This window comes from Molossus molossus, unplaced genomic scaffold, assembly GCF_014108415.1.
Source record: "Molossus molossus isolate mMolMol1 unplaced genomic scaffold, mMolMol1.p scaffold_m16_p_12, whole genome shotgun sequence".
In the NCBI taxonomy this organism is placed as follows: domain Eukaryota; kingdom Metazoa; phylum Chordata; class Mammalia; order Chiroptera; family Molossidae; genus Molossus; species Molossus molossus.
Window position 1 is genome coordinate 96,624,603 of NW_023425347.1, and position 21,419 is coordinate 96,646,021.

General features: G+C 55.6%; 1 protein-coding gene across 3 annotated transcripts in view; it reads right to left on the reverse strand.

The window, feature by feature from the left end:
- Window positions 1–1,137: 1,137 nt before the first annotated feature.
- Window positions 1,138–21,419, reverse strand: part of VPS13D (vacuolar protein sorting 13 homolog D) — a 238,863-nt gene continuing 218,581 nt past the window's right edge. For all 3 annotated transcript variants that reach the window (XM_036256564.1, XM_036256565.1, XM_036256563.1), the window contains 3 exons: window positions 11,117–11,248; window positions 3,232–3,472; window positions 1,138–1,712 (listed from right to left, as the gene is read on the reverse strand). In XM_036256564.1, the coding sequence (XP_036112457.1) occupies window positions 1,581–1,712; window positions 3,232–3,472; window positions 11,117–11,248 (505 nt within the window). In that variant the 3' untranslated portion in view covers window positions 1,138–1,580. The remainder of the gene's footprint in view (window positions 1,713–3,231; window positions 3,473–11,116; window positions 11,249–21,419) is intronic.

Below are 21,419 nucleotides of genomic sequence, written 5' to 3' on the forward strand. Positions count from 1 at the left end.
CCAGCCCCGTGACTGCTGGAACAGAACACCACGCACAGGGATGTTCTGGCTGAGTCCTGGTGCCATGAAAAGTGACCAGAGCAGCCTTTGAGTGCTCATGTTCCTCTCCTTTTCCAGACCCTCTCGTCCGGGGTCGTCAGGATGGCCCTTGTGAGAGAGAACAGTCCGAGCCTCCCCCCACGGCTGTCCGGGAAGGAGGACACGCTCCCTGTGGATTCAGATCAATTGGTGGATTTCTGATTTGTTAAAATACAGGTTTCTCCAGAAATTTCCCCTGCAAATCACAGAGCCTCCAGGCTCCCGACTGAGCCCCATGACCAGGACAATGGCGCTGGGGTGCCCAAGGGCAGCCAGGCCGAGAGGGCAGATCTAACAACTACCTTTAAGGGGGGGAAGAAGTAAAAGCTGGGTTTCCGAGTCACTCCCCCGCCTCTTCAAGGCTCCAGTTCTGCCCCTGGCCGGTGCCTGGCCGAGACCCGCGGCCCCAGCGCAGCTCTGAGCCCCGGCCCCAGCGCAGCTCTGAGCCCCAGCGCAGCTCCCCGAGCCCCAGCGCAGCTCCCTGAGCCCCAGGCGCAGCTCTGAGCCCCGGCGCAGCTCCCCGAGCCCCCGGCGCAGCTCTGAGCCCCGGCCCCAGCACAGCTCTGAGCCCCGGCGCAGCTCCCCGAGCCCCCGGCGCAGCTCTGAGCCCCGGCGCAGCTCCCCGAGCCCCCGGCGCAGCTCTGAGCCCCGGCCCCAGCACAGCTCTGAGCCCCGGCGCAGCTCCCCGAGCCCCCGGCGCAGCTCTGAGCCCCGGCGCAGCTCCCCGAGCCCCGGCGCAGCTCTGAGCCCCGGCGCAGCTCTGAGCCCCGGCGCAGCTCCCCGAGCCCCCGGCGCAGCTCTGAGCCCCGGTGCAGCTCCCCGAGCCCCCGGCGCAGCTCTGAGCCCCGGCGCAGCTCCCCGAGCCCCGGCGCAGCTCTGAGCCCCGGCACAGCTCTGAGCCCCGGCGCAGCTCCCCGAGCCCCCCGTGCAGCTCCCCGAGCCCCCGGCACAGCTCTGAGCCCCGGCGCAGCTCCCCGAGCCCCCCGTGCAGCTCCCCGAGCCTCCCGCGCAGCTCCCCGAGCCCCCAGCGCTCCAGGCCACTTGGCTGGGATTCCCTGACGTCAGCTTCTGTGCCTTCCATACAGAGCACCCTGAATCAGATGTGTAGAATTTGTGCAATAGAAGATCCAACATAATTTTGTATTACTTTACATTACAAGCTTTACACGTCACAGGCCCTGCTTGGAAACACGCCTATATATTTACAAACACAGAGTTGTACATATATACATGTTAACAAAATACAGGGCAATCCAAAATTAAATTCATCTCAGGACACTTTCTTCTTTACGTTATTCAACCAATCCCTTTAAAAATTACTTCCCCATAATCTACAGTAACCCTGGCCCACAAATTAATCCAGTTGGCTCCTATTCACACCCCCCATTAGCACGTACTGCCCCTCGTCCCTTTGCAGAGTCCCCCAGGCCGCACTCTGGCTTGGTCTCCAATTCAGGCTCCTGATCGGTGGGGTGACTCTGAGCCCGTCCAGCCGCTGGGGCTCAGGAGTCCAGCTCCAGCTGCTCCTGACTCTCACTGAGTCTCAGCATCAGCTGCTGTTCATAGTACAGGCTCTTTGCATAGTTTATTTCTTGCGACAACTTGACAGCAAGGACCTCCGACTTCACGTGGACCTGGAGGACAAAGCAGAGTGAGCAACTGAGCAGGGGACAGTCAGAGGGCCCGGCGGCCAAGTCCAGGACGTGCACTTTAAAGAAACAGTCCCCAAGGCCCTACTCCCAGCTCATGATGATTCAAGGTCCGGGGCCGGAGTTCCTGGATGTGTGTCTAACAAACTCCCCAGGTGACGGCAGCAAACCCGTAATCCCCTGAGGTTGGGGACCCGTCCCTGAGGACAGTTTCCCCTGTGAGGGGTGAGGTCCGCCGTGCAGGCAAAGCGCACAGACACCGGGCCGCTTCTTCTGCCTTCGGGACTCAGTCCTAAGTCTGCACACAGACGCCCCGAGGCCTTCCTTACCCAGAATGCTGAGCTGCTCCCTGGCCTTGAAGGGGAACCGCGCAGCCGGGCCAGGCTCCCCACCGCGAAGAGGAACTCCAGGAAACGACTCACAGTCTGGGTGTTAACTCTGCGAATCTACCAGAATCTGCCAGCCCTGACTCAGCGGATGGCCCGGGGAGCCCGCACGAGCCCCACCAACCCCAGTGCATCCCCGAGCAGGGCAGAGGTCGAGGGAAAGAGGCTGATAAGGTCGCTGCTATTGCGGACCTGAAGAAAGGCCCGGAGACCAGCGAGCCGTCTGGGTGACACGCGCTCTCGCGCGGCTGGGAAGCCCTGGCACACCAGGGCAGAGAGGAGTGGGGCCAGCCTGGAGACACCAAGTCGGAACATGGCCAGGACGGTGCTTCCTCAGAGTGGTCCTGCCGAGCCCACAGCCCCTCCGAGTGGAGACAGCCAGGCGGTCTGGGGTCACACAGCACCTGGCTCTGAACCCCGGCTCCTCTGGCGGCCACACAGCCATGAGCAAGCCGCCTGCCGGCACCAAGCCTCCTCGCCAGCCGAGTGGGGACAGTGCCACCCCAGCATCAAATGATCGTGAGACACACTCAGCGCCCAGCCTGGCACAGTAAGCCCCCAATGCATGCTGGCTGTTAACAGCCACATTCTTGTTTAAAAGTCCTGCCGTAACCATACCTGCTACCATTTGGAGGCAAAGCGTAAATTTCGCCTACAGATATCTGTCGAGCACTGACCCTGCGTGACCCTCCGCTAGATGCTGCTTCTCTGCCGAGAGGAAGGTGGCTTCCAGCTGTGACCCAGGAGACACCAGGGGCCCTGTGCTCTAACACCTTCCTGGAGTCGATGCGCCTGAGAGTCACATTCAGGGACCAACCCCTGTGTCATGCCAGCCGGTCCTCACCCGACTGGAGCAGACGCTCTGCCCTCCCCACCTCGGCATGCGCTGACCCTGAGCACAGGTGCCCAGGCGGTGCCCGGGTCACTGGGGGCAGAGCGGGGGCAGCCCCCACACACACTGAGCTCCTCTGTGCGAAGACAGCACCCCTGGGGGTTAACAACAGCGCAGCCTGACCCACAAGGAGTCCCGCTGAGAAGTGTGGGCAGGGCACTGTCTCTGGGGCCTGTCCTGGGGCCTGTCTCTCACCTCCGAACACGGGGTCCCGGAGGGCACTCACCATGGGCTTCTGCTGGGAAGGGCCGGGGATGGACACGCCGCTGCTCGTGCTCACCGCCTTCCTGGTCACCTGCACGTACACCTTCCCCTGGTCTCTGGAGACGAGGCAGTGGTAGAGGTCGTCGTACTTGACTTCCAGGAAAATGGCCTCCCGGTCCACGTAGTCCCCACTCTTCAGGAAGTACACGGCCTTGGAGGAGATGAGCACGCAGTAGCTGTCGATGTTCTCCACGGCGATGAAGCTGCGGGGCAAGAGGGCACGTGAGAGCGCACAGAGCTCTCCCCGGGTCCGAGGGCCTGGCCCCGGGCCCGGGCCCCTCCCGCCCCACCCCTCGGGCAGGTGGTTCGATCGCTTTGCGCCTCCGATTCCTCGTTTATAAATGAGGGACGAGAGTGTGGCCGGCCTCCCGGCCTCTCACAGGGCGCTGCCGATCAACAAGAGAAACCACTTCATCCTGCAACTGCTGCGTGGGGTTTCCAGGGAGACTTTCTGGGTCGTTTAAGGTTAGAGAAACCGTAACAATGCTTTGTTGGACAAAACAGAGGAGGAAACGTGGACTGAGCAGCCGAGAAGCTCTCCGGGACACAGGGAGGTGGCAGCAGCGCCCGCAGGGCGGGCCAGGAGATGCCCACGACAGGCCGCCAGAGGGGAAGACGTGAGACGCACACCATCCACTTCCTGCCTGGCAGTGCTGAGGAGCCCCCAGCCTCGCCCAGCACCTCCCGGGACAGGGCACCTGTGAGACCTCCACCGTTTTCAGAAAACTCCAATCGGTTGAAGGTGCTTCTGCTAGAATAGCTGTCTCCTTGATTTTCCTAGCTCTCAGCCCCTGCTTCTAGGGGCTTGAGGGCCACTCAGAAACACTCTCATTCCTCTTCCTCCCAGAGCACACAGAGTTAAGGGGAGATTCATGTACTGCAGACCTCTCAGCTCAGCTCCTGAAAGGACAGCAGTGACCTTTGGTGGGCCTGGCTGCCCCCGCCACAGCCCTGACAGCCTCCACAATGGGGCGCGGTGCCGGGGGACAGCGAGCACACTAAGAGCTGACCGCGGCTGGCTGTCGAGCTGCAGTCCCCGGGCCTTGATGTTCTGAGAAATCTGAAAGTGTTGCTCAGAGCCCAGGCTCCCGCTGAGCTGCTGGAGGCCCAGGGGCCCAGGACGGCTTTGTTGCAATGTCCTTTCAGTCCTGAGCATGTGCCAGGCACTGGTCCCCGGCTCAGAGAGCCCCAGCCCACCCTGCATGCAGGACACACCGTGTCTCTCGGCCGACCTCTTCCCAAGGAGCGCTCCAGCCCACCCCATGCTGAACGCTTAACTGCTCACCATCAAAACCTCCCCAGACATGCGCTTGTCCTCGTATGTGCCCTGGCAGGATCTCACCCCGACTATGTGGACCCAACAGCCTCTCCGTCTCCCCGGTCACCTCTGCCTGCGTCCAGTCTCCACCTGAACTGCGACCTCACAGGACAAACGCTGGAGCTCAGTGCTCTGTTCTAACTGCCGGCCAGCGCCAGGGATGTAGCCTTGAAAAGTCGCACAGCCCGAACTGGAGATACCCAGCAGCATGGGTGCTCAGGCCTCTCGACCCCGGTCCTGCAGTGTGGCAGAGGCAGCTCGGCCACCTCGTGGGTGAGCACGGAACCTGCTATGGCTGGTGGGGCAGCGAGGGGACAAGGCAGAGAGCAGGAGACAGCTTCCTGCCAGAGCGGAGCACCCAGGCCAGCCAGAACTTGCTGGGAGACCAGGTACAGCCTGAAAAACGGCCTGTGGCTTCTGAGCACCGGTGGGCCAGCAGGTGGCTGCCGAGCCTGGACTGGGCGCTCAGAGGAGACCCCCGAGCTGGCCAGTGCAGGTGGGGTGAGAGCAGGAATGAGCATTAACAATGTCCGTCCCTCTGTCCCTCACCCTCGCCCCCACTCTCACACATTTCGCTCCCTGTGTCTGGCATCTGCGCACAGCCTTGAGAAGGGCCCAGGCCTTTCTTCCATCCGGGCAGCTGCCCGCACACCGGGCTGGAGTGGCTGGCATTATTAGTGCACTTTCCACTGGGACTTTCATAGGCTTTAAAATAGACTCCTTTTCTAGATGCCACAGATGGCGCAAGCCCTGGGCCAGGCGGGGCCCCTGCGGGGGAGGGCGGCCCTGAGCTGGGAGGCTGTGCTGAGGGCACGTCCCACAGTGTGGGCAGGAGGCGGGCAGACGGAAACCCTGCCCGGCTGCGGATCCGGCCAGGCCAGCTGCCTTCTTCGTGGCTCAGTTTCTCCATCTGACAGATGATACTACCAGCCAGCTTTGGCCACAGCGTTAGTGAAGTCCAAAGAATTCAAGGCCATACAGAATACGGAGGGACTCTGGGAGTCCAGGGGCCCCAGGCACCCCAAAGCTACTGCACACCTTAGCATTCTCCTGATGTTTACACGACATGTTCTAATGTCTTTCAGACCCAAAGCGGACCAGAGCCGAGGGTACGGGCAAGGGGAGGAGAAAGGAAGCGGCGAGGCCACAGCCGGAGCACTGGAGTCCCCCCAGGGTCTGAGCAAGAGCTCCGGACAGACCCTGCGAACCACTGTGCCTCCATCCATCCCCCTACTGTCCCCCTTCCCGCCGGTTCCGCAGCCTCGCGCGCACGCGCACCGACACACACAATTTTTTTTTTTATTACAAAAGCTTGAAACCACATCAAAGAATAGTTGAAGCTGAGCTCAAGATTAGGGTTCCCTCTTGTCACGGAGACCGACCCGCGGGGCTCCCCTGCCAGCGCGCCCTCCCTCCGGGCCGCCCACCGCAGGAGGCTGGAGAGGCTCAGGGTCCCGCCAGCAGAGCAGCCAGGCTCTGGCGCCTGTGAGCCCCGACCCCGGGCCTTCCACTCCTCGCCCCGCACTTCCACGCCTCACGCAGGGCTGCTCCTGCCCACGGAGGCTGGCGGGCGGAAAGCCTGGGGGCTGACCGGGTGGTCCTGGGTGCACCCTGCTACTCTCTGCCTGTGAGGGGTCGAGGGAAGGAGAAGAGCAGCCAGAGGGGCAGAGTGGGGACCAGCGCCGTCCCTCCAACACGAGACCCAGAGAGGCCACCCGGGCGGCACATTCTATGTGGTGTAGATGCTGTGATTGATCCTGTGAAAAATAGGGTTTTCAGATGTTGGCGAAAGGTTTTACTTTTAACTCTCCTTTAAGGAGAGAAAGAGGCCACTGTGACCTTGGGGTCAATGTCAGAAAGCTCCCTCAGACAGAAAGGACGGCTACGCCCTTCTCTGAGAGCACAGGCGCGGACTGTCCTCTGCCACTGACAGTGCCGCGACCCGGCCACGCGGGGCACTCCCAGCAGCACCAACGGCGTCATCAAAGCAGCCCGGACGGACCGGGCAGGTGTGCTGCCTTCTCCAAGCCACACGGCCACCTGCCCCTCTGCCCTCTCCTGGGGACAGGTCTCCTCACCCTGCGGGACCAGGCCCACCGTCCACAACCTTCCCCGGCTTTCCAGGCACAGATTAATCACTTCCTCTTGTGGTCCCGTAACACATGGCTCAGACTTCTATTTTAACAGCAGTCATATGTTACAGACAGTTCGCAATGCAGTCTGTCCCTGCCGGACTGCACACTTGTCAAGGAGAGAGCGCATGTCCTACTTGTCCTGGCACACAGCAGGGTTCAATCAGTGGGAAGACTTCTCAGAAACCCTGATTTGACGCACTCAGGAGTCAGAAAGCCATTCACCTTGATCGGGATAGCTGGAGAATCCCCAAATGAGAATTTTGATTGGACACATCAGAGAATGTCCAATTCCCAAAGTGTTAGTGTTTATCTACCGATAGATTATTTCCTGGTTTAAAAAGGAAGCCCCTGAGTTCTGTCCTGCTCCTCAAAAGGACTATCTTGTTTTGCTTTGAGACCATATCTATTACTGTAAGGTTAGTATTTTTAATTACATGCTATTAGAATCAACACTACAACCTGTGCTCAAATAGTTTTGATTTCTCTATCTGCAACTTCTTAAGAAGGACAGACAAGATACAAAATACCATAAACGCTACGTTCACACGGGGTTAAGATACAACGTGCCATGGACACTACGTTCACACGGGGTTCAGCAAGGAGCAGCTCACTCTGGACTCTCTGTCCTCTGTGCTCCGTGAATCTGCTAACCACGCAGGAGTTTATTTCATCAAAAAGAGAAACGACCGACTCTGGTTGGTGGATTTATAGGCTATTCCTGTTTTATGTTTTTCTGTATTAAGAAACTCTCATAAATATTTTCTAAAACCACATTTTGAAAATCCAGTCCAACTGTCCAACTCCAGAAAACCGGCAGCCGGGCAGCGTCCTAGTGCCGGGGCGGCTCGGGCAGCTCCGTTCGAAAGGTGAGAGCCACGCCAGCGTGTGCCATGGCGGTGCGCAGCCTTGTGACGACATAAAGCAGATACCTTTTTCTTTCTTTCTTGTTTTAAAATAAAAATGAGGTTCCTGGCTGCAGATAGATACTAGTTATAAAGAAACCTTAATCAGATAGGACAAATTCTACTTGAACATCGGCTTAAGCCAGAAGAATCCCATTTCCAAACCAACGTGAGACGCAGGGGAAGATGGTAATCTTGCAACATACCAGGGAAATGGTTGGTTCATTTGAACCTAAAGCCTTTTCAGCTGCCCAGCTCTTCAGCCATATGTCAGTAACTATCTTTCTAATACTAATTAATTGAATAAAAAGAAAAAACGAAATGAAACTGGATCTGGGAGCACAGAGTCGGAGCAACCATGGCGCTGGGACTCTGTGGGGTTTGCGCTGCATCAGGAAGTAATTACACAATATTTTCCAGAAGTGAAACAGTGAGTCTAACTGGAAAAAATGTGGAAACATTTAGTTAGAACAGTAGAGCAAGGTATTAAAGACCCTTTTAAGGGGTTAACTCTGAAGGAAAATATGCAAATAATTAGGTCTGTGAGCATGTTCTTAATTACAGTTGTAGGATAAAAGTCAGCGGCCTCATGCGGGACTCGAGTGCTTTCCCTGAAAACCCCTTTCTTGCAAAGTGACGATTCCAATGCTCGCGTCGCCGGAGGACGCAGCTGAGACTGAGGGCACACCAGGGAAACACTGCCTCCTCGTGCACGCGGACAGCCACGCACACGCGCCCTCCACGCGCACGGCGAGATTCACCCGCACGTGGGTGCAGGCACGTGGTTTTCATCTGCAGCCGATTCATTCGTTCCAGTCTGCTCTCCCAGCTCACGCGAACGTCACAGCTTCAGGAAATGTGTTTTCCCGACTCGCTGATTCCGTCCGTGCTCCGCGTGAGTGTCTCACCAGGAGCTCCCCGACATCAGCTGCACACACTTTCTCCCTGGGTTTTTGGTTCATGTCATTCTACTGAAAATGAATTTCCCACGGACCAGAAGTAGAAATTAAAAGCACAATGTACAGTAATTTATAATCTCTCCTTTTTTTTTTTTTTTTTTTTTATCCTCACCCGAGGACATTTTTCCATTTTTTGTTCAGATAGAGTGGGAGGGAGAGAGAGGAACAGAGAGAGAGAGAGAAACATCGATGTGAAAGGGACACATCGAGTGGCTGCCACCCTCACGACCGACCAGGGCCGGGGACAAACTGCAACCGAGGTACATGCCCTTAGCGGGAACTGAACCCGGGTCTCTCTGGACCGCAGGCCGACGCTCCAACCCCTGAGCCAAACCGGCCAGGGCTAATTTATAATCTCAATGTCTGACCAGTTTCCCCCTACAAAGATGGGAAAGTGAACATATAGTAATATAATGCTGAAGCTCAGCTTTCCAGCTACACATGCCACAAACGTTTCCTGCGTGCCCATTACATGCCAGGCACTGTTCTAGGTGCTGGGGGCTCTTCCGTGAATGGAACAGTCACAGCGCCCAGCCCTTGTGGGGTTGCCATTCTAGTGGACTCTGCCCATGCCCTGCTGGACCTCAGGGATGATTTCTGGGCCCCTATCCAAAGGCCAGAAGGCCCACCAGCAAAGTGCATAAAGGACAGCCGTGGCATCAAATCCTCAGGAACATACAACCATCCCTGGAGTGAGACCTCATTGAGATTCTGGGCACTGGACTGGTTTCCAGAGCTAAGGCTTGACTAAAAGAACAGAATGTATTAGTGACACTTGCTGTGGCCTGAACTGTGCCCACCTCAATTCTAATGTTGAAGCCCTCACCCCAATGTGACTATTTGGAGTATAACAAAGTAAGGTTCAATGAGGTCATAAGGGTGAGGCCCCGATCCTACAGGATTAGTGTCCTTTTGAGAGACACCAGACAGAGCTCTTAGCCTTTTCTGTGCCATGTGAGGACACAGTGAGAAAGTGGCCATCGGCAAGCCAGGAAGAGAGCCTTCACCAGTAACTAAACTGGGCATCACCTTGACCTCTAAAACCGTAATCCATCTTGGTGTTTGAGCCACTCCGTGCAGGGTGCTTTGTGCTGGCAGCCTGAGCTGACTGAGACACGCATGCGCTCTACCATCAGGATCTCTCCCAACAACACTGCGGGGCTGGGCCACACAGAACACACCCAGGGAGACACCTTCCTATCCAGCAGGCAACAGATGAATCCAGATCTGATTTTTTTTTTTTTTTTCAATCCTCACCAGAGGACATTTTTCCATTTTTTGTTCAGGTAGAGTGGGAGGGAGAGAGAGGAACAGAAGGAGAGAAACATCGATGCGAAAGGAACACATCGAGTGGCTGCCACCCGCACGACTGACCAGGGCCGGGGACAAACTGCAACCGAGGTACGCGCCCTTAGCGGGAACCGAACCCGGGTCTCTCAGGACCGCAGGCCGACGCTCTAACCGCTGAGCCAAACCGGCCAGGGCGGATCTGATTTTTATGTCCTCATTCAAACACTGCCACAAAAATACGAGATGAGGTCAGTCGAACATCATCTCTCCAGTGACATGAAGCTACCATGAGGGTTAACCTCCACCAGCCAGAAAACAGCCCCGGTCCTCGGAAACCTCCCTAGCTTGACTTACCTTAAAGGTGATACATAAGCATCGAAAGAAATTAAATTAGTCCTGCTGGGTGGCTCAGCTAGTTGGAGCGTCATCCCATACACCATAAAGGTTGCAGTTTAATTCCCAGTCTAGGCACAAACCTAGGCTGTGGGTTTGATCCCCAGTTGGGGCACATATGGGAGATAATCAAAGTCTGTCTGTCTCTCTCTTCTTTTCTCTCTCCCTCCCTCTCTAATATCAATAAACATATCCTCGGGTAAGGGTAAAAAATAATAAAAGAAGAAATTTAAATGAGCATTGTGCTACTCGTCACGTATAACTAATTGTTTTCTCTGGGCTGGTGGTTCTGACCCTATTTAGGTGAGAGAACGTTTTAATGAAACAGTCTCTGCAGAATATCCTAAAACAGTGAGACACTGAATTCTATCACAGAAACTCGGGATAATTTCGTAACTTTAAAATGCTGCAGCATCCCAAGAATACAAGGCTCTACATCCAACCAGCGCACAGCGACCGTGAGGACACCGCACCCCAAAGCTGACAGCTCCTGGTGTCACTGGTTCTGTTCCGTTTCGCAAGCTTTCAGCAGCGAACACTAGGACTCCAAAGTTTAGGAAAATTTTACAGGGCAAAAAAAAAAAAAAAAACACTTAAAATTGAGAACATTTCATTATCTTCTCTCTTTCATCTAGAAAGAAACTAGATTCTAGAAGTAAAGCACTAGGGTCCCGCTCTCAAACTCAGTTTGAGAGCTGCAGCTTTAAGTAGAAGTGCTATCTGAGCCTATGAAACATTTGGGCCAAGGGATCTATGGCCAGTTCCCAGGTCTGAGAGTCAGATAGGAACGTCTCAGACTCAGAAAGGAAAAGACAACTCGGTGAACCCGCGCGGCCGGCTTCCCACTCACAATTCGTCCTGGATGTTGTCCGTGAGTTTGAAGAGCTGCTCCTGCCCCTCCGCCTGGCTCTCAGAGTAGCGGGGAAGCAGGCCCTGGGGCCCCGTGCAGCAGCGTGGCTTCCGCACCCTCTGTGCCTGAGTCCTAGGTGGGAAATGGACAAGAAGCAGAGGGGAGGCGTTAGATTGAAACGGAGTCCCAGCCTCCTCCAAGACAAAAGCACTACTTATTACAAGACATACTCTAAATTTAGTGGCCGAGCCCTTGCTGGTTTGGCTCAGCGGTTAGAGCATCAGCCTGCAGACCAACGAGTCGTGGGTTCAATTCTGGTCAAGGGCACGTACCTTGGTTGCGGTTCATCCCTGGCTCTGGTCAGGGTTGTGCGGCAGGCAACCAGTTGATGTGTCTCTCTCATGTCGATGTTTCTCTCTCTCTCTCTCCCTCTTTCCTCCCCACTCTATTGAATGATAAATAGGAAAAAAAAATTTAGTGACCAGAATTAAACCACAGCATTAGCTGCGAATGCACAGGAAGATTGGGGTTCAAGACACTGGTTTTGAATTAGAACCTTGCCGTTGACATTTTCCGACTTATGTGACCATGGACGAGTCAGTACCTCCTTTAACCCTCGGTCTGGTTTTCTCTGTAAAATGGGAGGCTTACACCTGCCTCGTAGGACTGCTGTGAAGACCAAATAAAACAATGCCCATCAAGCTGCGCCCCACAGAACGCGAGCTCTCGCCAGCGGCAGCTGCGCCCGCTATGGCCATCTCGACTAGACCCCCACCTGGTCACACCCCGCTGTCTGGAGAGGCATCTCGAGACTTGCTGGGGATCGGGAAGAAGAGTGAGGGACCTTGGGCATTTTATTTATTAAAAAAAAAATTTTTTTCTTTATTGATTTTAGAGAGAGAGGGAGAGAGAGATAGAAACATCGATGAGTGAGAACACTGATAGGCCGCCTCCTGCACGCCCCCCACTGGGGATTTGGCCCACAACCTGGGCATGTGCCCTGACTGGGAATCAAACCTGCGACCTCTTGGTGCAGGGGTCGATGCTCGACCACTGAGCCACACTGGCGGGCAACGTTGGGCATTTTAAAGCACACACCCAGCGCTGGCTTTCTTCCCAGATCAGCTCAGCTGCCTGGGAGCGGGGTGAGGGCACAGGGGTCCCGTGAGGAGCCACTCGGCGGCCAGCTGCCCACAGGAGTCTGCTTTGCTCTGGCTTGCAGAGTCGACTGACGTTGTCCTTGTCCACAAACCACATACAGGATAACTGATAAGTGCTTTTTGGTGTTTTCCTAGAAACAGGAGTCCGTATTTGTTTTGGAAAAGCTGCACATATTTCAGATGACTGATAAGATGTGCCGGGTCTGTCCGTGGCCTTGTACTTGCTGTACTTTTCATTATTTGTTCCTGGATTCCAATGAAGCAAACATCCCTCTCTAGACACATCTACAAGAGGCTCACACACCGAGCGGGCGCCTCAGAACCAGGGGTAACAGCAGGGTGGAGACTTACTTGCAAGGGCGACAAGTGCCCTGGGGGCCCAGTGGGGTGGTGACAGGGGCAGAGAGTCAGCAGGTTGCACAGGACACACCATGGGTTAGCTGCAAAACTGGGACAACCGCAAAGCCCTCCTGGGCCCGGCCCACACTCCGCAGCCCCACACCTGGTGACGCTTGCCGTGTGCCGGAAAGCCGGCGACCACTCTTTCAAAGCTCACTAATAAGTGTGCCCTAAGAACAACTAAGAGTGCTCTCCAAGCGGTGTACAGAGAGTGTAAACAAGAGGAACGGGTAAAATGTTTGTATTTAGATCACATGCTGCCTCCCAGGCACAGTCTCAACTCCTTCCTCCTCAAGACTCAGGCCTCCAGGCGGCTGGTCAGACCCCACGAGCGCAGGGAAGGAGGCCGTGCAGAGGCTGCTGCTGGCCCATCGGGCAGGACACAGCCAACCCGGGCGGGTGAGGAAACCCAGGGAGGGAGCGTGGCGGCCGCCCAGGCAGCAGAGCCCGTCCTTGACCCCCGCCTAGGGAAACAGCCTCCGTCTGCACAAACACTGCCCCGGCAGGCTAGTCGGGCGTCGCCCCCCAAGGCGGCCCTACCATTCTGTCCCCCAGGAAGCTCCTGGGAGAGGTTTGAGCTGTTGTGGCCGAAGCTCAGAGGCCCTCCAAGAGGAGGGTGGCGGGGGCTGTTTCTCACTGTTTTTCCACATCTTCCCAGTCCAGGGGGAGGTCTGCGAACTTCCACATATATCTCTGATCGACGACTGCCCCGCCTCCGCCATCGCTGATAAACGGTCCCCTTTGGGTCTGTAATAGGTCATCACAGTAACCTCGCAATGTATCCCTTCTCTGTCCCCAGCACTGGGAACGACCCTTTCAGAATACACGGGAGCTCAGGGCAGCCACGCGCTCACAGCACGTCCGCTTCACCTCTCCCCTAGACGGGACACGTGTGCGCTGCCTGCTCCCCATCGGGACGCCGGCGCCATGAGACCCCGGGACCTAGAGCAGCGCCCGGTGCACGGTGGAGCAGCAGCGCATGTCAGCTGAGCAGAGGAACCACCGCGCCCGTGGGGGTAGGACGAGGTCAGGGGCCCCGGAGCTGAGAGAAGGAAGGCGGTCTGCACACTGGCTGAGGCTGGAAGGCGGGAGGGTCCGGGCTTTGAAAGCCGACAGAGTCGAGGCGGAATGCAGACCAGCTAGAGCCCGACTTCCCTACGGAAAGAGCAGGTGTGCCTGTCCAGTGCATGGCCGAAGCGGACGAGGGCCCCAGGGCAGGTCGCCACGTCCCGCCGACACATGCGTCTGCCTCAGAAGAAGCCGTCTTTTCATCACAGTGGGAAGAACAGGCCGCCAAGGAGGGAACTTCTGAGTCCTAACCTCCTCTGGTGGGACCCCAGGAAGCCAGAGAGGCCAAGGAAGGGCACGGTTTCTGGACCCGAGCCCTTGGGAACCACATCTTGTACCAGCTGTGATGTACTGGAATAAAGACGTGCCCGGAGGACCACGTCATCAGGTGGCTTTCTGCTGTGCTCAGTGACTTCTTGCCTCACTGACCTCCCTCAGGGCCTCCCCCAGAATCCAGCTCCCAGCCACAGCCCACTGCCAAGGCGCTGCCGTCTGCCGTGATGGCAGAGCAGCTCCCGGAGGGACACCCTGCCTTCTCTGTTCTCCAGCTGCAACCACCGTCCCGGCTCCCAGTCCTCACTTTGTGACCGACCACACCTCAAGGGAGGCTAGACACTGCAGACACTGCCGACGGGGGGGGGGCTGGCCTGAGAGGCGTTGTTCCCGCGTCACAGAAGAAAAGAGAGGGAGCCCACCTCGGCCACGAGAGGAAACACAGTCTTCTCCACGGTCTCACAGACATCGGGGCTATTTCTAGAAGGGGTGATTCAGAGACACTCTTACTAGAAGCAGAAAGCTGGATTCAAGGAATTCTTCCCACAATCTCCCCTATAATTACTGTTGGTACCTGAAAAACGATTCCTTCTTCTCTGAAATTCAACTAAAATTTTAACTTCTGAGGTTAAAGTTGGGAGGTTGGGGAGAGGGGGGATTAAAATCGCTGAGTGTGAATAAGTTTAGTCCCTTTGAAAGCAGCAGGAGAGCCCAGCCGGTGTGGCTCAGTGGTGGAGCGTCGACCCTGCACCAAGAGGTCGCCGGCTTGATTCCCGTCAGGGCACATGCCCAGGTTGTGGGCCCGATCCCCAGGGGGGCACGCAGGAAGCGGCCAACCAATGTTCTCTCTCATCGATGTTTCCATCTCTCTCTCCCTCTCCTTCCTCTCTCTCTAAAATCAATAAAGAAAAAAATTTTTTTTAAAAAAGGAAAGAAAACAGCAGGACTGTGGGTCACAAACCCCGACTGGCTCGCACTTTGACTCGAGGGCACAGCGAGCCCTCGTGCGCGGCTGCTCCCAGGCCACGTGCGGGCACGTTCCTGGGCACCTGTCAGCACCCAGAGGGAACGGACACTCTTCTTTTTCGTTTAAACTGGATTCATTATTATCCTCAGTTTAAACCCCCTATCATCATGGGGCTTTTCTTTATTCGTTTTACATGATGTAATGAACACCCGTGAGGCCGGCACCCCGGCACGAAGGCGCCACCGCTGACATCACGGTGTCCGTGGCCCCTCTCGCCCACCCCAAGCCTCTCGTCTGAACGGTCACTGTTGGGAGCCCTGTGCCTGCCACCCCTCGGCTTTCCTCGCCACGCAGCCCTACCCACTTCCCAGTACGCTCTGGCCGAGAGTCTTGTCTTATTCTCTGGTTTTTGTTGTTCTGGGCTTTGGAAAAGGGCGTTGCTGCCTTTTTGTGTTCCGGGACTCACGTCTTCCCCCTTGAAGCCAAACTGCTAAGAGTCGGTCACTGTTCTGTGTGCGGCTGCAGAATTCACTTGCGCCTGCGTAGCACTATTCCCGTGTGGACACTCCACCGCTCACCCACCCTCTGTGGGTGGCATGTAGCTTATGGCCAGGCTTTGCTGTCGCCAACGCTGCAGGGGCATCCCCGGACCTGCCTCCTGGTGAACACGGGCAAGGGTACATGTATGTCTAAGAGGGATTTGTTGAACCACAGGGGATGAATGTTCACCCAATACAAGTCAAATTGTTTTCAAAGTGGCTGAACAAATGCACACTCCACCCACAATGCATTTGGGCAAGCCTAGCAATCTGTCTCTCTCCCCCGCTGGCATTCCTAAGAGCACAGTCCAGTGTCACACACAACCCGTGGCCCGTGTGAATGGGAACTGAATTTTTAGAGTTTCAAGTCAAGTACCTGTAAGTTGTGTATCACACAGCACTGGTCTGGACTCAGCTGTTGCTATGTGAGTGGGTATAAAACGGGGTCTTGTCTTCTCATTCCCACCCTCTTCTCAGCCTGAGGGTAATGGTGTCCAGTAAAGACGCGGAGGCTGTGGCGCCTGCCCATGGGCGCCAGAGCAGAAAGATCGACTGCCAGGCTACTCAGCCCACCAGACGGACCATCCGGGACCACCTCCGGCCTCCCCTGCCCCACGCCCTTCCTCGGGCCCACCTGCACTGCGGACAGGGCTTCTGGGGCAGGTCTGGGGCTGCACCGCACAGACAGCGGATCGTCCAGCAGGAGGTGGGGAGCCCCACCCACCCCCTGCTCCGCTGACAGCGTCCCTTGCTAAGTAACACTTTACAGCATGGGCCTGTCGAGTGCACATGTAGCAACTCCAACTCCACAAACCTTTGTTTAGCCAAAGGTCTGTGGTGTATTTAATTGCTGCCAGCTGGGGGCTGCTCGGCCATTTTAAGGCCTCAGCTGCTGCGGTTTATAAATTTCACAGTGTATAGAGAGAAGCAGGCCTTCCAGTCAACCAGCTAATCCAAAATGTCAGCACCGAACCAGCTTGAGCTTTGAACTCCGCGAGAACGTCAGGGAGTCGGCTGTGCGGCGGACGCCTCTCCCCGGGGAGGGCTGCTGCTCCAGGGTGATGCACTGCAGACACCCACGCGAGATCCAGAGCCCGCGAAGGCCGGAGGCCCCGGCAGGACCAGAGCCACGAGAACAGTCCTGTCCTTCTCTTCGAGCAACGGTGCAACCCCGGGGACAGGGAAGAGGTAACCAGTTCCACTTGGTTGGCCCTCCTTTCAGCCCGAGGGTCAGCGGTTGGCCAGCTATTATTTGTGCTTCGTCTATACGATGAGTAACTATGTCATAGTTCTATTACTTGAAGACAGATGTTGTACACACATACACATACCCCTGTATGGCTTAAGATATTAGTCGGCTGAGAAATCCGTCATGGCCAATGTCTATCAACCACGTGGGGTTCAAACACAATCCGTACACCAGGAGAAAGTGTGTGTGTGTGTGTGTGTGAAACCGAGACTTCCTAGAGTAATAGAATGTTTACCCAACTGATGACCGCCATCTTCCTAGAGGCCCTGGGCTCTGACCCTGACCAGGTGATGGCCTGTGCTCGCATTTACTTTATGTGTGTGTCCAAGACTTGTGTTTTAATCAAATATCTCACTGATACACACTGTGCTCAACTGGGCACAAGCAAGGAGGATGAGACCAGAAGGTCAACCCAGACTCTCTTTAAATAGTGCCAATGGCTAACAGCCACGATGCCAAGGTTCCTGACCGACTGTTTCAAGCAAGCATCTGTCAGCTCTCACAAGGAATTCGATGGTCTGCCTCCACGGTGCTCTGGACTGGAGCAAGGTGGCTTGAACTCCCACAGGCAGGACAGTGCCTGGAGGCTCAGAAGCCTGCTGCCTCGAGCCCATCCGATCTCTGACCGCAGCCCTCCCGCCTCCCGGCCCCTCCTGAAGGCACCGTGCGGGGGCACCCTTCTCCGCAGACGGTGATCAGGGAAGACTCTACCAGAGGGTGAAAACCTCTCTAGTTTGGCTCAGTCTCCATCAGAAATTCTTCCCCATTGTTCCATGACAAACAGCAATCCACTTTCTAGAACCCATCCAGAGACAGTATTTAACACGTAGGTTTAACAATAACTACTGAGCTCTGACTGTGTTGTCTTGAACCAAGAAACTTGTATCAAACACCTGCTATGACAATTTGGATTTTTGAATATATGCAAAACCAGGCTGGGCAGAAAGGGACGTTATGGCCGTAGAGGTGGGTTCCTAAATGAAACTACTAACTGAGGTTCCAAACCAAGACAGGCAGAAAAATGAACCCGCTCAGCCCTGAGAATGCGTGTGCCTGTCTCTCCCACTACCCGCCCCGGCCTACTGGACGGCCAGCGCTAGGGAGACAGGGATGGAGCACGCGCCCAGGGACCTTACCGGAGCCCAAGGGAGGAGATCTCGGGGACAGGCAGGAACGGCTGGGAGAGGCCCGGAGCAGGCTGCCAGGGGCTGAATCCCAGTTTCCCCATTTACAAACTGGGATGATGATGGGGCTGTGGTGAGGAGTAAGTCTTATCTCAAACAGCCCGGTACCTGATGAGTGAGATGCTACCCCTGATGCCATGACCACGACGCAGCTCTGTGGAGGGGCCATGGGTACAAGAGAAGGGCCCTAACCTGGCCCAGGGGGCCGAAGCCCAAGGCGGGCTGGGGCCTAACGTCCAACTTAGTTTTCTTACTGGGGAAACGGCTTCAAACTGAAATACTCCCCTTTCCCTTTGCTTCCTTGTTAACAACATTCTCCCTACCTCTCCCTAGAGTTCTGAAGTCGTTGTGCAACAACACATAAAATCCCACACTGGATTGTTGCAAATGAAAATGTGGGAAAGATGTTGATTCATGGTATCGTTAGAAATTCTATTACTGTCGCTGTTAAGTTTTTAGGAATCTGACATCCTGCGGTGGGGGAAGACATTTCCTGGGCTGGGCTTTCCCATCTGTGGGATTCACACCTGACTTGTTTATAGGGGTCAAGGCCTTCTATCACCTAACACATGTTTGGGGGACCCCATGACATTGCAACTGTGACAGTGGGTAGGCTTAATGCCAACAGATATGCCTGTTGGGATTTAAAATCTAAGAACAAAACTACTCCAGAGTTTTTTTCTTTTCCTTGTCAACTAACTGCTTTGGGGCGAGACTACCTGGGCATGGGGCTGGGGGAGGGGCAGAGCTGACTAGCTTCCTGCAGAATCCACACCAAGCGGACACTGTCACAGTGAGATCACAGCGACAGAGTTGGATTTCCAAAAGGCCTAATTTCTGCATGCATTCTGGAGTTGCTTTGCTTTTTGTAAAAAAAGCAGTAGACAACTTGTAAAGTGGCTTTGCGACCTTCACCACCATCACAGAGATGAGGTATTTTACAAACGCAAGCAAGCTCCGTGCGAGTTCTAAGTCCAACATGCTGAGTCAGAGTGCCGGCAGGAACCCCTCAGCCATGGTCAAGTTCCCTGCTAAACTGCCACTTTTAATGCCAATCCGAAGATATTTCACATGGGCCAAAATACACAATTTCTGGTAAACTTGATATCGTGGCTATTAAGTACAAATTCCAATGATAACAAGCTGACTTAATATACTAGATATTTTCAGATTGAATTCTAGAAAGTGATTACATATCACACAATTAAAAAGAAATCATTATATTATCTGTCTTCCCCCAAAGCTGATCTCGTTTTTAAAAAACTGATTTCAGAGAGAGAGGAAGGGAGACGGCGAGAGAGAGAGAAACAGCGATGTGAGAGAGACACATCTATCACTTGTCTCCCATGCGCACCCTGACTGGGGATCGAACCCGCAACCTGGGTTTGCGCTCCGATCGGAAATCGAGCCCACACCCTTTGGTGTAGAGGGTGATGCTCAACCAACTGAGCCGCACTGGCCAGGGCAAAAGCTGACCTCTTTCAGGTCGAGGAGCCCAGTGGTACGGAGAAGAACACGCGGCTTTGGAAAGGGACCAGCACAGAGTGAAACCCCGGTCCAGTCACCTGGCTGAGAACCGAGAAGCCGCTGCTCTCGGCCTCGGCTCCCTTCGCAATGAGCGAGAACGGAACACTCCTTGGCTGCTGACACTGAGGTGAACATGAAAAGGGCCCGGCACGGTGCGCACAGCAGGTGCTCATTCAGGCTGTCTCCCCCTCTCCCACCCTCATGCAGAATTACTGGGCGCCAGGTCGATGTGAAACACCCAAACCCAAAGCTGAGAAACTCAGATGCCAAGTCCGGCTGGGGGCGCTCTGCGGGAAGCCCGACTCACGGCTGCCGGGACACATCACACTGGACACTGGTGTCTTCCAAAGGAGCCGGTGCATGCTCCCTCGCTGGGCTCACCCCACCCACACCTTACTTGCTTAAAGAACTTTTTGTTCATCCTCACCCGAGGACACTTTTTGTTTTTCATTTATCTTCAGATAGAGCGGGAGGGAGAGAAGGAGGAAGTGAGAGAGAGAGGAACATCGACCCACACGACCCCAACTGGGGCCAGAGACAAACTGCAACTGAGGTGTGAGCCCTTAGCGAGAACCGAACCCGGGACTCTCCAGTCGGTGGGCCGAAGCTCTAACCGCTGAGCCAAACCGGCCAGGGCTAAAGAACTTTTTTTTTTTTTAAAGAGCTAGAGCTAATCAACCTAGCAGCTCAAGAAATAAAATCAAACGTCAAAATCTTAGAATTGGAACTAATAGAGTTCTAAAATATTGCATTAATAAACTCATCAGAGCAGAGGTTTTCCGTGGGGGAGCACTTTCTCTAAGTGGAGTCTGAAAGATAGCCTGAATCCTCCACCCAACCCCTGAAAATGACCAGAGAGGGACTGGGATACGTCTGTCCTCAGCACCCACCCCGGGGGCCCCCACACGCAGTGCGTGAAGGGCCTCCTTCAGGGCGAAGGCTGAGCAGGTCTGGGGGTGCTGCTGCCCCAGGGGGCCTGCTCTGTGATTTGTTTGCTTTTTCAAGACTACCCGTTCATTCAGGCCGGATGTTTTACACAACCTTTACTACCAAAAGATGACGCGGAGAAGGAAAAGACACTCCCAAAAGGGCAGGGGACACTGGAATTAACGAGTGCCCTGAGAACGAACGCTTCTGCATAGCGGTCACACGCACAGGGGTCAACAGGGTCGGTGTCGAGCCCTGCGGCTGGATGGTAGGTGGTAGAGGGGAAGACGGAGACCCTGGGAGGAGGCTCCCAGAGCCAGCCAGTGACCCACTTGCGTTCCAGCCACCAACCCTCCTCAGGGAGGGGGCTCGTGTTCTGAACCCAGCCACGGCCCGACAAGTTTGGTGAGAGTTGGATGGAAGCGACTTTACCGTGAAGCCAGAGCTGCTGCTGCTTTTTTTTTTTTAAATCCTCACCAGAGGATATTTTCCCATTTTATCTTCAGATAGAGTGGGCGGGAGGGAGGGAGGGAGAGAAACATCAATGTGAGAGAGACACATCGATTGGTTGTCTCCCGCATGACCCTGACCAGGGCCAGGGACCGAACCACAACCAAGGCACATGCCCCTGACTGCAATCGAACCCGAGGCTCTGTGGTCGGCGGGCCGATGCTCTCACCGCTGAGCCAACCGGCCAGGGCTCCTGGTCTCTTCTCCACATTGCTGGGAACAGTGCTGGGCACACAGTGGGTGCGCGTGCACACACGAGAGAGGGGTAGGCCAGCGGCCACAAGCCTGTGCAGCAATGGTGGCCAGAGAGCCACAGCGGCCGCCTCTGAAGCCACCGGAGTGGAGGAGGCAGCCTGTCGTGGGGCTCCGCCTCCTCCTCCTCCCAGTTGGGCTGGGAGTTGGTACTGACCCAGGAACCCCTGGAGCAGAAGAATGCTGATCATTCCATTGAGGGGGACACTAGAAAGTTGCTGCCCTGGGTCATGTTTCCGCAGGGGCAG